The following is a 14226-nucleotide window of genomic DNA, read 5'->3' on the forward strand; positions in this document are numbered from 1 at the left end:
CTGGCGATTGCTTTTTTCGTTGATGTCAATCATAATTATGCCTTTCACTACCGTTTTCAGTCTCGTTGCCAGGACTTTTTCTTTGCCTGGGAACGAGGTTGTGTCGTTTTAGCCTTTATTTTGCATGACGTAAAGAGTTCTCAAACTATTGGAAAAATGATCGCAAAAAAATGTCTTGGTCAAAATTGTGTCTAAAAGTTCTCTGCACAAACGTTAAAAGTGTGTATAGTAAATAGTAGGACCATGTAAAAAGATTATGTTCAATTTCCATTTCAGCGCCAGTATCGTCAACTTCAAGGCCAACAACAATGCGCCCAACACCGACTTCTTATTCAGGTAAGTAACGAATGTGCAAAACCTTAGATCTGCTGATTAATTTTTCTTATTATGAGTGTATTATAAAGCACCTTGCATCGAGACATTCGAATTTTCTCTCTTAGAATGTTCCAACTACAGATTCCTTAACGAATCCAACAGAGCTAAAACGTACAACAAGCCCAGCCCTTTAATTTGCGATTCCAGCCTGTCGGGTTGGTATAGATTCGGTGGAGAGGCAGGAAGTAAAATGCCAGAGTCATGTGTCAAAGAGCGACATTGCGGCACGCATGCGCCAGGTTGGCTGAACGGAAGTCATCCAACAATGGCTGATGGGGCTGTGAAACGCAAAGTGTGTTTTCATTGGTCAAGCAGCTGTTGTCGGTGGTCGACTATGATCGACGTCCGTAACTGTGGGGGATTCTATGTTTACAAACTTTACCGCCCACCTGCCTGTACATTGCGTTACTGTGGTAACGGATTACCACCTGCACCAGGTAAGGGGATATTTCCCACCAAATCATTCCTGCGCACGGTATTTCACTCACGTAAAATGTTATATTTTATATTTAGAAAAATGTTCTTTTTTAAGTTTGTCGTCTGCGCTTTCCCCGTGCTTATTACCAGATGCATAAGGAATCGAGAGATTTCACAATCTCTCTGCGTTAAGAGCAGAAGTCGCTTCTGTTTATGAAAGTCAGATACCATACATGCGTGAACCCTCAAAAGCGTTTTAAAGGACTTGTAATTAACCTATAACTGGTCAAGGGTTAACTTCTAATTTCCAATAATGCCAAAATCTGCCAACACTTGCGGGGTATTTGGGCCACAGGTGCATTTCAATTTATGACACATCAAAATAACCTGTATTAATCGCAAGTTATCTTCTTGTCTAGAATGTTCCAATTACAACACTCTGGAGGAGAGAGACAGAGCTGTTGGAAACACTAATAGAAGCCCCATAAAATGTGACAGTTCCTTAAAAGAAGGCTGGTATCGATTCCGAGGCAATGCAGGCAATGAAATGCCTTCTTCCTGTCCGGAAAAACAACGTTGTGGTACGCATGCGCCAGGCTGGCTGAACGGCAGTCATCCTTCAGTAGCTGTAGGAGCTGTACAGCGACAGGTTTGTTTCCATTGGTCGAGTGGCTGTTGTCAGTGGAAAAGTAACATCCAGGTTCGCAACTGCAGTGGTTTCTACGTCTACAGGTTAAAGGCGCCACCAGCTTGCAGTCTACGTTACTGTGGAAATCGTCAAGGTAACTTTTTAATATCAGCCTCAAATATAATTACCTAAATGTACATTTAGACGTGATGGTGTTATTTTTTTTAGCCCATGATGTCCCAATCTATTGTGCTTCACACATACGAACTCTTAGGTTCAAAATCGAACTGGCGATTGCTTTTTTCGTTGATGTCAATCATAATTATGCCTTTCACTGCCGTTTTCAGTCTCGTTCCCAGGACTTTTTCTTTGCCTGGGAACGAGGTTGTGTCGTTTTAGCCTTTATTTTGCATGACGTAAAGAGTTCTCAAACTATTGGAAAAATGATCGCAAAAAAATGTCTTGGTCAAAATTGTGTCTAAAAGTTCTCTGCACAAACGTTAAAAGTGTGTATAGTAAATAATAGGACCATGTAAAAAGATTATGTTCAATTTCCATTTCAGCGCCAGTATCGTCAACTTCAAGGCCAACAACAATGCGCCCAACACCGACTTCTTATTCAGGTAAGTAACGAATGTGCAAAACCTTAGATCTGCTGATTAATTTTTCTTATTATGAGTGTATTATAAAGCACCTTGCATCGAGACATTCGAATTTTCTCTCTTAGAATGTTCCAACTACAGATTCCTTAACGAATCCAACAGAGCTAAAACGTACAACAAGCCAAGCCCTTTAATTTGCGATTCCAGCCTGTCGGGTTGGTATAGATTCGGTGGAGAGGCAGGAAGTAAAATGCCAGAGTCATGTGTCAAAGAGCGACATTGCGGCACGCATGCGCCAGGTTGGCTGAACGGAAGTCATCCAACAATGGCTGATGGGGCTGTGAAACGCAAAGTGTGTTTTCATTGGTCTGAGCAGCTGTTGTCGGTGGTCGACTATGATCGACGTCCGTAACTGTGGGGGATTCTATGTTTACAAACTTTACCGCCCACCTGCCTGTACATTGCGTTACTGTGGTAACGGATTACCACCTGCACCAGGTAAGGGGATATTTCCCACCAAATCATTCCTGCGCACGGTATTTCACTCACGTAAAATGCTATATTTTATATTTAGAAAAATATTCTTTTTTAAGTTTGTCGTCTGCGCTTTCCCCGTGCTTATTACCAGATGCATAAGGAATCGAGAGATTTCACAATCTCTCTGCGTTAAGAGCAGAAGTCGCTTCTGTTTATGAAAGTCAGATACCATACATGCGTGAACCCTCAAAAGCGTTTTAAAGGACTTGTAATTAACCTATAACTGGTCAAGGGTTAACTTCTAATTTCCAATAATGCCAAAACCTGCCAACACTTGCGGGGTATTTGGGCCACAGGTGCATTTCAATTTTTGACACATCAAAATAACCTGTATGAATCGCAAGTTATCTTCTTGTCTAGAATGTTCCAATTACAACACTCTGGAGGAGGGAGACAGAGCTGTTGGAAACACTAATAGAAGCTCCATAAAATGTGACAGTTCCTTAAAAGAAGGCTGGTATCGATTCCGAGGCAATGCAGGCAATGAAATGCCTTCTTCCTGTCCGGAAAAACAACGTTGTGGTACGCATGCGCCAGGCTGGCTGAACGGCAGTCATCCTTCAGCAGCTGAAGGAGCTGTACAGCGACAGGTTTGTTTCCATTGGTCGAGTGGCTGTTGTCAGTGGAAAAGTAACATCCAGGTTCGCAACTGCAGTGGTTTCTACGTCTACAGGTTGAAGGCGCCACCAGCTTGCAGTCTACGTTACTGTGGAAATCGTCAAGGTAACTTTTTAATATCAGCCACAAATAATATTGCCTACTTTAAGTCGTGCTGGAGTAAGTATTTTAGGACCTGATGCTCCACCTTTATTTTTGTTTACAAAAACATGCGAACTCTGAAGTTCAAAATCAAACGGATGATTGCTTATTTCGCTGCTGTCAATCGAACCCTCGCCGTTGAAAGCTTTCATTTTGCTAGCTGTTTTAAGTTGTATAGTCACTTTTAGTCACTCTTATAATAGTAATGATAATGGTAATAACAACAGAACAGTTATTCAAGTAATTTTTGACCTTATCCAAAATTTGTTTCCGACTTTTTGTGCCTGTCATTTAAGAAATAAGTAATTCATCACCGGCGCGAGAGTCAGCGTTTTTTTTTTTTTTTCGTGTACCGAGTTGAAAATAAAGCGCTCAACGGAATATCTTTCAAAATTAGTGACCTTAGGAACATTGTATTGGTATAACGTATTGTGCAAAACTGAAACTATGAAGTAAAGAGAGCAATAAAAATTGTAAACTAAAATAAACGCCATTCCCTTTTAATTTTCTCACGATTCCATAATACACCATTGTATCGCAAGAAAATATGCATATAAGTATTGTTTTCAATTCATTTTGGGACGATTGTACGTCATTGTAAATCCCAAAAGAAATTGAAAACAAAGCTTATGCATTTTTTTGGCAGGGGGGGGGGGGGGAGGTGGGTGGAATAAATATGGGTTATGGGAACGGTGAAAACAGCTAATTGAAATTATGATTCGGCTCTGAAAGGGAAATCAAAAAAGGATCTTGTAGACGTTTTGAGAGAAGTGAATACTATTTTTCTAAGCCTGGGAGGCGAACGTATATTTCCATATATCGAAATTGACCTATTCCTACCATGAATAGATATCAGGATTTTTCTTTTTTTTTTCAGCACCCAACCCATCAACGCCGACTCCATTAACACCAACTCCAACCACAGCACGCCCAACACCGACCTCTTATGAAGGTTAGTGGGGAAAGTGAAAAACCATGTCATTGGTTAACTCGTGTTTTCACTGTACTGTGGGTGCACTACATATGTAGCTGTGCTATATATTTGTATGTCGTCATCAGAGTTTCTAATTGAAATAGATTACACTTGAAAGTTTTTAACTTACTAGATTTAAAGGCCTTTAGTGGCCTGGGAATCTATGATATCAACGTTTTGTCCTCACATTCAGGTGAACATCGATTAGGGTACGTCGGGTTGCTTTATTTCGTGAAACTGGACATGCTCTGCTAATCGTCGTGTTACAATATTGCATTTGCAATCAAACTACCTCGAGGTTTTAAATTTAACGCCCGGAACAAGTGAAAATGGCCCATTATTTTTTAATGTGTGTATGTTAAGGGCTAATGTTTTGTTTTAAATGAAACAAATGTAAGTTATAGGAAATGCTTCTTAATGCTACACTGAGATATGCCTTTCATTCATAGTACAATCGTTGCTTTTGAATCTCTTTCTTAGCTTGTTTCAACTACAGATTCCTTAACGAGTCCAACAGAGCTCAAACATACAACAAGCCCAGCCCTTACATTTGCGATTCCAGCCTGTCGGGTTGGTACAGATTCGGTGGAGAGGCAGGAAGTCAAATGCCAGAGTCGTGTGTCAAAGAGCGACATTGCGGCACGCATGCGCCAGGTTGGCTCAATGGAAGTCATCCAGCAGTGGCTGATGGGACTGTGATACGCAAAGTGTGTTTTCATTGGTCAAAACGCTGCTGCCGGTGGTCAACTACCATCGAAGTACGTAATTGTGATGGATTCTATGTTTACAAACTTCACCGCCCGCCTGCTTGTACGTTGCGTTACTGTGGAAACGGATTATCACCTACAACAGGTAAGAACGAACTTCTCTGACAACTATCCATGTACAAGACTCTTTAACTTTGCGTCTACCTGGAACTCACGTGTAAAATGGGCTTAAAATTGCTCGCGGTACCGCGTGGACATTCGGGGTAACTCTCATATTTTCTCAAACGTTTCCAAATTTTAAAGTCTGATGCTCTATTCATAATATTTTCTCTTTAATTCTACATATATGACATGAATAGATTGCATTTTTTTTGGTTGTTTTGGCTTAATTAATTTAAATTCAAATATTAACCTATATATTAAACCACTAATACATGAATAGAACATATCTCGACTTGAAATGCATCCATCTTCAGTTTCGACTGCAATACTTCCGCTAGTGGTTGTGTTATAATACAACGCAAATAGAATGTCAAGTACTGAATCACAGCGTGGAAAGGAATGAGTAATGCAATCGACGGTAGTTTTTTTTTTGTTTGGAGGACTTTAATGCAGGTATTCTAACTATCAAATTTGATTTCGATTATTTTTTAGCATCAACGCCAACATCTAAAACAACCGTTCAGCCGTCACCCACAAGTAAGTATCTGTTTCTCCTTATTTCGTTTCCAAAGTAGGAAACAAAATCAACTTAATGTGAGCTTAAAAAATGTGAGCTAAAAATAGCAAAAAAATCCAAATTTCAAAACGTAATATCTTTTGAACGGATAGACATTTTTCCTTTTTTCTCAGTTTTGAGATCCCTTTGAAAAGTGCTTTGAAATGATATTATTGGATATTCAATAATACTATAGCCAAAATTTGGCGCCAATTTCGTGACGTCATTTTCCCGCCAAAAACAAACAAAATCTGAAAAACCAATAGGATTTTAGAGATTTACTAGTTCTATGTTGGTGCAAAGTTTTAAAATAATTGATTAAAAAGTCAAAAAGTTTATTAGGCCAATGCATCTTTTGACGTCCTCTGTGCCCACCGTGTTAATGAATAAATCCATCAGAAAGAGAACAAAACAAACCTACTTGGTATCCTCTTAATTTGGGAAAAAACTAATTTACATTTAACTTACTTGCTGCTTTTACGAAATTGCAATTTCTATGTAAATCGCCTTTTATCTACTCCTTAGGGCCAAACCATGGTTTTATGATCTTATGTTTACCCGTTGCCATGAAGGTGAACATTTCCCGTAACTTCTTGCCTCCGTCAATGGATCCCAGTCTCCTACATCTGAATGATCCAGGATGCGGTGCGCTTCAAGTAGACCAGAAATTCATAGTTATGGAAACTCCACTGAAAGGGTGTGGAACAGTTCGCAGGTAGATATAAAACAACTTACTTTCGACGATGTTTGCTCTGAATAAACAAAAATGATAACTTAATAAAATCAAAATAATCGCAACCACTGTCATTTTTGTGGGTGTTGAGGCGAGATACTTTACCTAGGGTTTTTTTTCAAAATTGGTAGCCGATTGTCCACGAGCATTTATATTCCTTCTGTTTACGAGTCGACTATTTGTTGTTTATTTTTCATTATTGTTAGGTTAATAGCGAATCGCGCGAGTGACGTCACGACTCGACAAGGCTCAGACAAACAAACCGAAATTGAGGACGATTTTCCTAAAACATTTTCTAAAACATTTTCTAAAACACTTTCATAAAATCAAAACCTCGCCTAGTTTCCTTCTATTTGTCTCATAACACACTGATGTTTTTTTGAGCCTCGTGGCGGTTATATTTATTTGTATTCTATTTTTAGACCTCGCACGCTTTGCTATTGTTGTTCAATATTCCTTAACGATTTATTACGAGTTTTCTAACTAGTATTCAACAACAACAACAACAACAACAACAACAACAACAAAACTTTATTCACCCTATAACTAGATTTTCTGGCTACCTGAAATATCTATAGAGTTAAAAAGGGCAAGCAGCCAGTGTTAAAATTATGTTAATACAAGTTAAGGTCGGTAAACACACAACACCACAGAACATTACAGTGAGCAAAATAAAATAAAAAAGGCTATAATATATTAGAGTATTTAAAATAAATAAAATATGAGGAATATAAACGAGAAAACTTATCAATTACCATTACTAAAATGAAAACAGCCTTAGAGTTGCATAACACAGGCGCTAGCTAGTATTTTTCAAGATATTGAACTTGCATTTTGTTCTTAAACATTGATATGAATGAGACTTTATAATGTTTTCAATTATCTTTATATATTCCGCGTTAATCCAGCTAAGACGATTTATGAGAAGTATTGAATACAGTAACCGACAAACGAAAATTACACAGACAAGGAATAACATACAAGACGAAAATATACTGCAGATGCAAATTCTAAAAACAGAAAACTTACTTCGAATGATGTTTTATAATGTCTTATTACCTGAGAAGAACAAACGACGAACTAAAATGGACGTCGGCGGATTGACGACAGTAAAAGCCAGCTTTGGCTAAAATCGCGCAACCACGTTGCCAACTTAACAAATAGATCAATGTAAAGTTAACATGGTATGAAAATTAAAGTTGGCAAAGCGTGGAATGTCCAAAACAACATTCAGACGAAATGCGTGTTTTACACCACATTGACACGGAATCTAAACCACACATCACTTTTTGATTTTTCCGGTTTTAGTCAAAATTTGTTTTGCTTTTGTTTTCATTCTTTATTAACTTTTTCTTCTACTGATTGTTGAAACAGATCTATCGGCAGAAGGGTCCTATTCCATAACAAAGTTGTAGTTCCGTCTGCTTATGGAAGGAAACGCACTCTTCTTGAGTTTCCGTTCGCGTGCACCTACAATAAATTTGGTTTACCTGGAATAAGGAGCGGGCATGCTCTATTCCACAAGCGCGATCATGGTAAGATTACTTTATGACTACTTACTTTCTGTTATTTTGTACACATAATTATTTTATTTTTACTCGGGTAAGACCACCGCCAAGATCGATCGTATACAGCCTTATTTTCATATGCTCAGTATATGTTTTTTTTCTGGGCCAGGAATGTTAAAGCCTCTACTATATATAACCAGGCAAGGAAAATTCTACCTAATTGTTTCTTCTTTTCTCGGGGCTTAATTTTCGCGAAAACTTATTTTAAAAGTTTTTTATCGTATTTTTTTGGTTTTATGTCAATAACGCATTTTTGGCCAAAAAAAAAATTGAAAATTGGGACCCGCGAAATATGCCCATTCCATTTTCGCGAAATTAAGTTCCCGCGAAAATAAGTAACAATAAGGTAATCGGCTCACGGTTCACCAGGTTTTTAACAAAAAGGTGTCCTGCTGCAAGCACTTTGTTAGCTAGAAGTTGAAAGTTCGAAAGAACGAAATGCTCTTGGTTATTGTCTTTTTCCTTCTTTAAATCAAGAGCCTTACGATGTTACGTTCAGATGCATCCTAAGAATTATTTCTAAACAACACCCATATTAATTTGAACAATACTCGTATCTTTTTATTTCTTTGCAGTTATGCATTCTACGTCAGATGACGGAACTATGGAATAGTGAGGCCTATGAGTTGGCTTAAAGCCTTCAGCAAACTAACAAGGAAAAGTCATACAATTACCATTAATAAAACTAGTATCTACCCACGATAACTATGTTGGGCAATGAATCATGTGACATGTACCTTCGTCACAAAAGAAAACACGATTAAACTGAATTTTAACAAAAAATGAGTTTCTTTTGCTTGAGCTATGTAGTAACACAGAATTACCTATAATGATCGCGATTCTCTCTTGATTGACCTGCTCTGGAATGCGTTTGTGATGTGTTGTAAAATGAACCTAGTTTGAAGGGCTTTTCAAAAGTTTTTTTTAGCAACTTTTCACTTGTTTAGCAACTATTTTCCCCTTTCGAGCAATTTTTTTTCCATCCTAAGCAGATTTCAGAAAATTGTTCGAGTGTTTTCGAAGGCCATACGAACGTTTCCAAACATCAATATCTTCACTTTTTTTTTTCTCAATGACAGAGAGCCTTGCATTTTAACAAATTTTGAGAAATCTTAGAAATCTTACTTTCGGTGGAAAAGTAGCACACCGTAAAATTCCGGTTATAAGCCTTCCCCCTGTTTATAAGCCCCCTCCCCCCCCCCCCCAGTTATAGGCCCATCTACCCAGAAACAAAAAAAAAAACACATCCGATTATAAGCCCCTCTGGATATAAGCCCCCTTCTACCAGATGACAGTACTGAACAAGGAATTTCGAGCAACACTCCTATGGTTGGTTTCGAAACATTTTTTTTTATTCCACTTTAAAGCCCTCCCGGATATATGCCCCTCCCTCCGCTTATAAACCCACACAGAAGCCCTTACGAAGCTGTATAAGCCCTGGGCTTATAAGCGGTATGTTTGTAGAAAGATTCTTAATAAAAAGTGATGTTTTTTTTTTGTCTTCGAGCATTTTATTTTAAAGAAAAAGCAACTTTTCGGATTTTTGGAAAATCATTCGATTAACATTATTTTTTGAGAAACGTCGAGCAACTTGTGGACATCCCTAATGTCTTGAGTTGCACTGTGTCATGTTTTAATTCCCAGACTTCTCGCATTCTCGGGATTCACTGAGTTATTTCAGTTGCCTCGGATGATTGACCAACAGCACGCTATCAACATAGAAATGGAATGAAAAAATATATACCTAGACAGCTATTTTATACTGGGAACAATATATGTGATTACAAAACCCACGCATACTAAGCATAGTAAAAAAACGTCAATCATACATTGTTCGATATATACAAAGACACACCGGGACGAGCAATCTTGTCTTCAGTGCACACTTTTTTCGAATAGTCCGTTCTGCTCTTTGTATAACTGTAGGCTATCGTGCAAATTTTACACCATGATCGCCAACTGACGAATGAGGCCCGATATAAAATAGCTTAAAGTTTTTTTTTTTAAAAATCCGTTATCTATTAGTGCTCTTGACAAAGATTTTTCACTTAGCTTGAAAATAATATTGTATTTTTTTCGAAATACCTTCCCGATCATTCTAGAAAACGATTTTCAGCCGCTTTAACGCAGAAAATAAATATTTCCTCTGATTTTACTCCGTAAGCTGTATGTGCAGCAGAGCCGTTAACAAGCAAAAACAATTGTCAGTGGTCAGTGGTGAATGTAAGCTTGCACGTCTTGCTCTATCTTTTTCAAGATAATTACCATTTTTTTACCTACTCACTTCTATATTAAATAGACCGAGAAATTGTTCAAGTGCCACAGCCATTACACCCTCAAATAAAGATGGAGCATTGATCTCTATTTTTCCCAAGCTGCGTAAGCTTGTTGTTGCTGTTAACTGTGTGTTAAAGAAGCATTTCAAAACCCGGTCGTTCAATTCGAGTCTACCCTGAATCGAAGTGATTGTAGTGTACAGACAGTTTTATAGACTATGTATCACCATAGCGTGCGTTTAAATTGCAATATGAACCTGTGCCGATATCATACGAGTTATTTAATATATCTTTGCTGCATTATCCGATCCAGAGTCACTTTAGAGCTTACAAGAGAAAAAGTCGTGTTATCGTGCAACGTTCGATGCTGTAATTATACTTGTTTTTCAGAAATAGGCGAGGTAAATGTACTTGGGACAGTTTTATTGCAATTGGCGAGTGGATTGGGTTTCTAATCACCTCTCCTATGAAACGAATAAATAAACATAATATATTAAAATATACAATGAATACAGGCACACCAGACAGTAGAGACGTAAGGCCATTAGACTGGTGAGATAAATAAGAGATCATCTAGATTTGGCGACACACCTCTATCTGATTATGACGACCACGTTTTGGGCCAGAAGAAAACACCTTCTAGCGACTTTTTTTGGCTTAAACAACCCCTTAAGTACAACCACGCTCTCATGTTAAACGGTTTCACTGTATATCTTTAGCGAGTTTCGCAGTGCTAACGTATGCCCTACACACGAGCTTATCATCCCTGTAATCTTTCTAATTCTAAGGACGTTAAGAGTAAAATTACTTAGCTTTTAAAACACGTTCCCGGTTTAATTTATTTTGTTAAAAAATGTCAAATCAGTCACGATAACCCTCTTGTAATGACTGGAAGCACGATATTATCTCAACGATATACTTTCGGTAGGTTGATAAGCTTGGTTCATTTTCTATTTTTATCACTTGGTTACAATACAGTATTCAGGTCTTGTCAGGATGCGCTTGCCAGGTTTTCCTATCCTGGTTTAAATTCCACTGTGCACTATTGAGCTCCTTCGAAGGTAAGCTTTTACATTTTTGCCCCTGATTACTCCTAAGTTATTGTCCAACTTGCATCGTTTACTCTTTAACTTTCCGAACAAAATAATAAAAGAGTACAAAGAAAATAACTTATGTGTTTAAGCTTTGTCTAATGGAAGTAAAAAAACAAAACAAATTATTGATCACACAAATATTTGCCAAAAATGAATCAAAATTACCGAAGGGTAAATTGAAGCCATGAAGACAACCAAGTATAAACAGTGTAAAATTTACAAGCGGAGATCAAGGTAATGCAGGAAGGCCAAATATAAAATTATTTCAATCTTGATTTTGTGTTCATTCATAAATCGTCCCTTTAACATTCGCTTTGTATTTCTTCGATACAATATCGTTTTTAAGGGCCCCTCTCTAAATCATGACAAGATATAAAATAAACAAGGTAAAATTACGCTTCAAAATAATATATCCACTACATCTACTTTTTACTATCAAAAATTTGTGGAAATCTGTTGCTAAAGAGCACTAAAACATCAAAAAGCCACGTTTTTTGTTCATCTGTACCCTAACTGATAATTGTTTTGAAGCAGGGCCCCACCTCTAACAAGCCCCCACCCTCCGTTTATCCAACAACCCCCCGTTTAAAGGTCTTTAAAGGGAATAAGCAGCCCTGGGGCTGAATATAACTTTTTACGCCATTATCAAAGGGTTTGAATGTTTGAAAATTATTACAAAGAGACGATGATTTCCACTATCCCTCTTTCTTTGTCTTTCCAAAAACTGTTTCTTTTTTTTTCTTTTATTATTAAGCGGTTTAACGACAAGGTTGAGACAATGATGTCAAACTTGCTTTGGTCTTTTCTGGTTTTCACCCTTCTCATAATGATGGACCAAACAGAAGGATGGAGAAGGAGGCGCAGACGAAGGTGCCCAGTAACAAATTGCGTCGTGAGCTCCTGGACATCATGGAGTAATTGCACCCAGCCCTGTGGTACCGGAGGTACACAGACGCGTACCCGCAAGGTGACTAGACCGGCCTCTTGCGGTGGGTCCTGTCCTGCACGCTCACAAACCAAGGCTTGTAACAGGGGATGTCCTAATGGCGGTACCCCGATTCATGGAAGATGTAACTGTAAACCCGGATACAGTGGGCGGTGCTGTACTGGAGGTAAACATAATTTACAGCGATGGGATCACCAAAGCACATCCCTAGTGTAAATACCTATATATCGTATAAGAGAACCTCCACGCATTTTAAGAATTTGTATTCAGTCCAGCAGCCTATGGATAGTGGGGATGTGTTTGTTCTTTCGTTTGTTTGTCCGTCCACAGCATTTTACAGAGATTGTCAGGGTTGTAGCTTTCTACCGAACAAACGACGGAAACAGAGAACTAACTGATGAACGAACAAACTTACTAGCAAGCTGACAAGCGATGGGACAAACGGACGGACGGACGAACGAACTAGTGTATGAATGAATAAATAAATGAATGAATAAATAACGAACGAACGAACGAACGAACGAACGAATGGACGAATGGACGAATGGACGAATGGACGAATGGACGAATGGACGAATGGACGAATGGACGAATTGACGAATGGACGAATGGACGAATTGACGAATGAATTAAGTCTTCTAGTTACCCATTCATTTAAGTTGAGTCAAACTTAGCCGGCAATGCAGCATTATTCCTACTTCAAATATTCTCCATTTCCATAGTTATACACTTTACGATTTGTTTTGATCCTTAAATGATCGTGGCAGTAGCGACATGAAAACAATATTGCAAATAATGATTTAACCGGAAATGATAGCGAAAATGTCCTTTCATCGAGGCAATCGAATTTTCTCTCTTAGAATGTTCCAACTACAGATTCCTTAACGAATCCAACAGAGCTAAAACGTACAACAAGCCCAGCCCTTACATTTGCGATTCCAGACTGTCAGGCTGTCGGGTTGGTACAGATTCGGCGGAGAGGCAGGAAGTCAAATGCCAGAGTCGTGTGTCAAAAAGCGACATTGCGGCACGCATGCGCCAGGCTGGCTGGACGGAAGTCATCCAACAATGGCTGATGGGGCTGTGAAGCGCAAAGTGTGTTTTCATTGGTCAGACAACTGCTGCCGGTGGTCGACCGTCATCGACGTCCGTAACTGTGGGGGATTCTATGTTTACAAACTTCACCGCCCACCTGCTTGTACATTGCGTTACTGTGGCAACGGAATTCCATCTGCACGTGGTAAGAATTATTAACTAAACTTTAACTTTGTTTAATTGACCTATTTCGATGTTTAATTTGACTATCAGGTTAGAAACCACAGAGAGCGAAGAAAGAAAAGTAGAGGTAAATCAGAAAACAAAAACAAAGAGCAAACATTACCAATTATAATATTTTAATTACGATAATCAAAATAACAATTTCAGTCAAATAAGATGAATTGAAAAAACGTCAGGACCGTAAGACTGACAAGTATAAATTACAAGTTAGTGATTTTAAACCGAGGAAATAATAATATTTGCAAGGGGTCAGTTATCAAGAATAATAGACAGTAAATTATCAAGAATAATTTAGACAGTAAATAGCATTTGATTTTTAAAAAAAATGCTCGGATTAGTTTTATCTTTGTTTGTTGTCCTCGATTTTGCCGTGGTTATAATAAGATGCATTGTGAAAAGAGACTTTTTGGAAATCTCTCTGTAATCTCTTTCTACCTCAAAATGCTGGCCACGGCAAAGTCTACAAAAAAAAGGGATACGTGAGCCACAGTCTGACTTTTTTCGTTTTTTTTTTTTTTTTTGACACATCAACTTGATAGCCTGTACTGATCACAACCCTTCTTCTTGATTAGAATGCTCAAATTACACCTATCTGGAAGAAGGAGACAGAGCTGT

General features: G+C 38.2%; 2 protein-coding genes across 2 annotated transcripts in view; both read left to right on the forward strand.

Moving 5' to 3' along the window:
• The window catches only part of LOC144642166 (uncharacterized), a 31639-nt gene that overhangs the window by 4728 nt on the left and 12685 nt on the right, over positions 1 to 14226 (forward strand). Inside the window, 7 exon segments of the mRNA XM_078501156.1 lie at positions 277 to 336; positions 441 to 812; positions 1212 to 1574; positions 1984 to 2043; positions 2148 to 2392; positions 2394 to 2520; positions 2920 to 3282. Coding sequence (XP_078357282.1) covers positions 277 to 336; positions 441 to 812; positions 1212 to 1574; positions 1984 to 2043; positions 2148 to 2392; positions 2394 to 2520; positions 2920 to 3282 — 1590 coding nt within the window.
• On the forward strand, positions 11266 to 13557 carry LOC144643850 (uncharacterized). The gene is made up of 3 exons (XM_078503235.1): positions 11266 to 11354; positions 12142 to 12499; positions 13194 to 13557. The coding sequence occupies exons 2-3, from the start codon at positions 12166 to 12168 to the stop codon at positions 13418 to 13420; spliced, it is 561 nt and encodes a 186-aa protein (XP_078359361.1). The 5' UTR covers positions 11266 to 11354; positions 12142 to 12165; the 3' UTR covers positions 13421 to 13557.

Source organism: Oculina patagonica, chromosome 1 (assembly GCF_052425735.1).
Source record: "Oculina patagonica isolate OP01 chromosome 1, crgOcupat, whole genome shotgun sequence".
Classification (NCBI taxonomy): Eukaryota; Metazoa; Cnidaria; class Anthozoa; order Scleractinia; family Oculinidae; genus Oculina; species Oculina patagonica.

What these genes read in the sequence shown, in the direction of transcription:
- LOC144643850 (XM_078503235.1), top strand. Translation starts at nt 12,166, where the DNA reads ATGATGTCAAACTTGCTTTGGTCTTTTCTGGTTTTCACCCTTCTCATA. An exon ending in TGGGCGGTGCTGTACTGGAG is followed by an intron (nt 12,500 to 13,193) that starts GTAAACATAATT and finishes TTTCTCTCTTAG; the next exon opens with AATGTTCCAACTACAGATTC.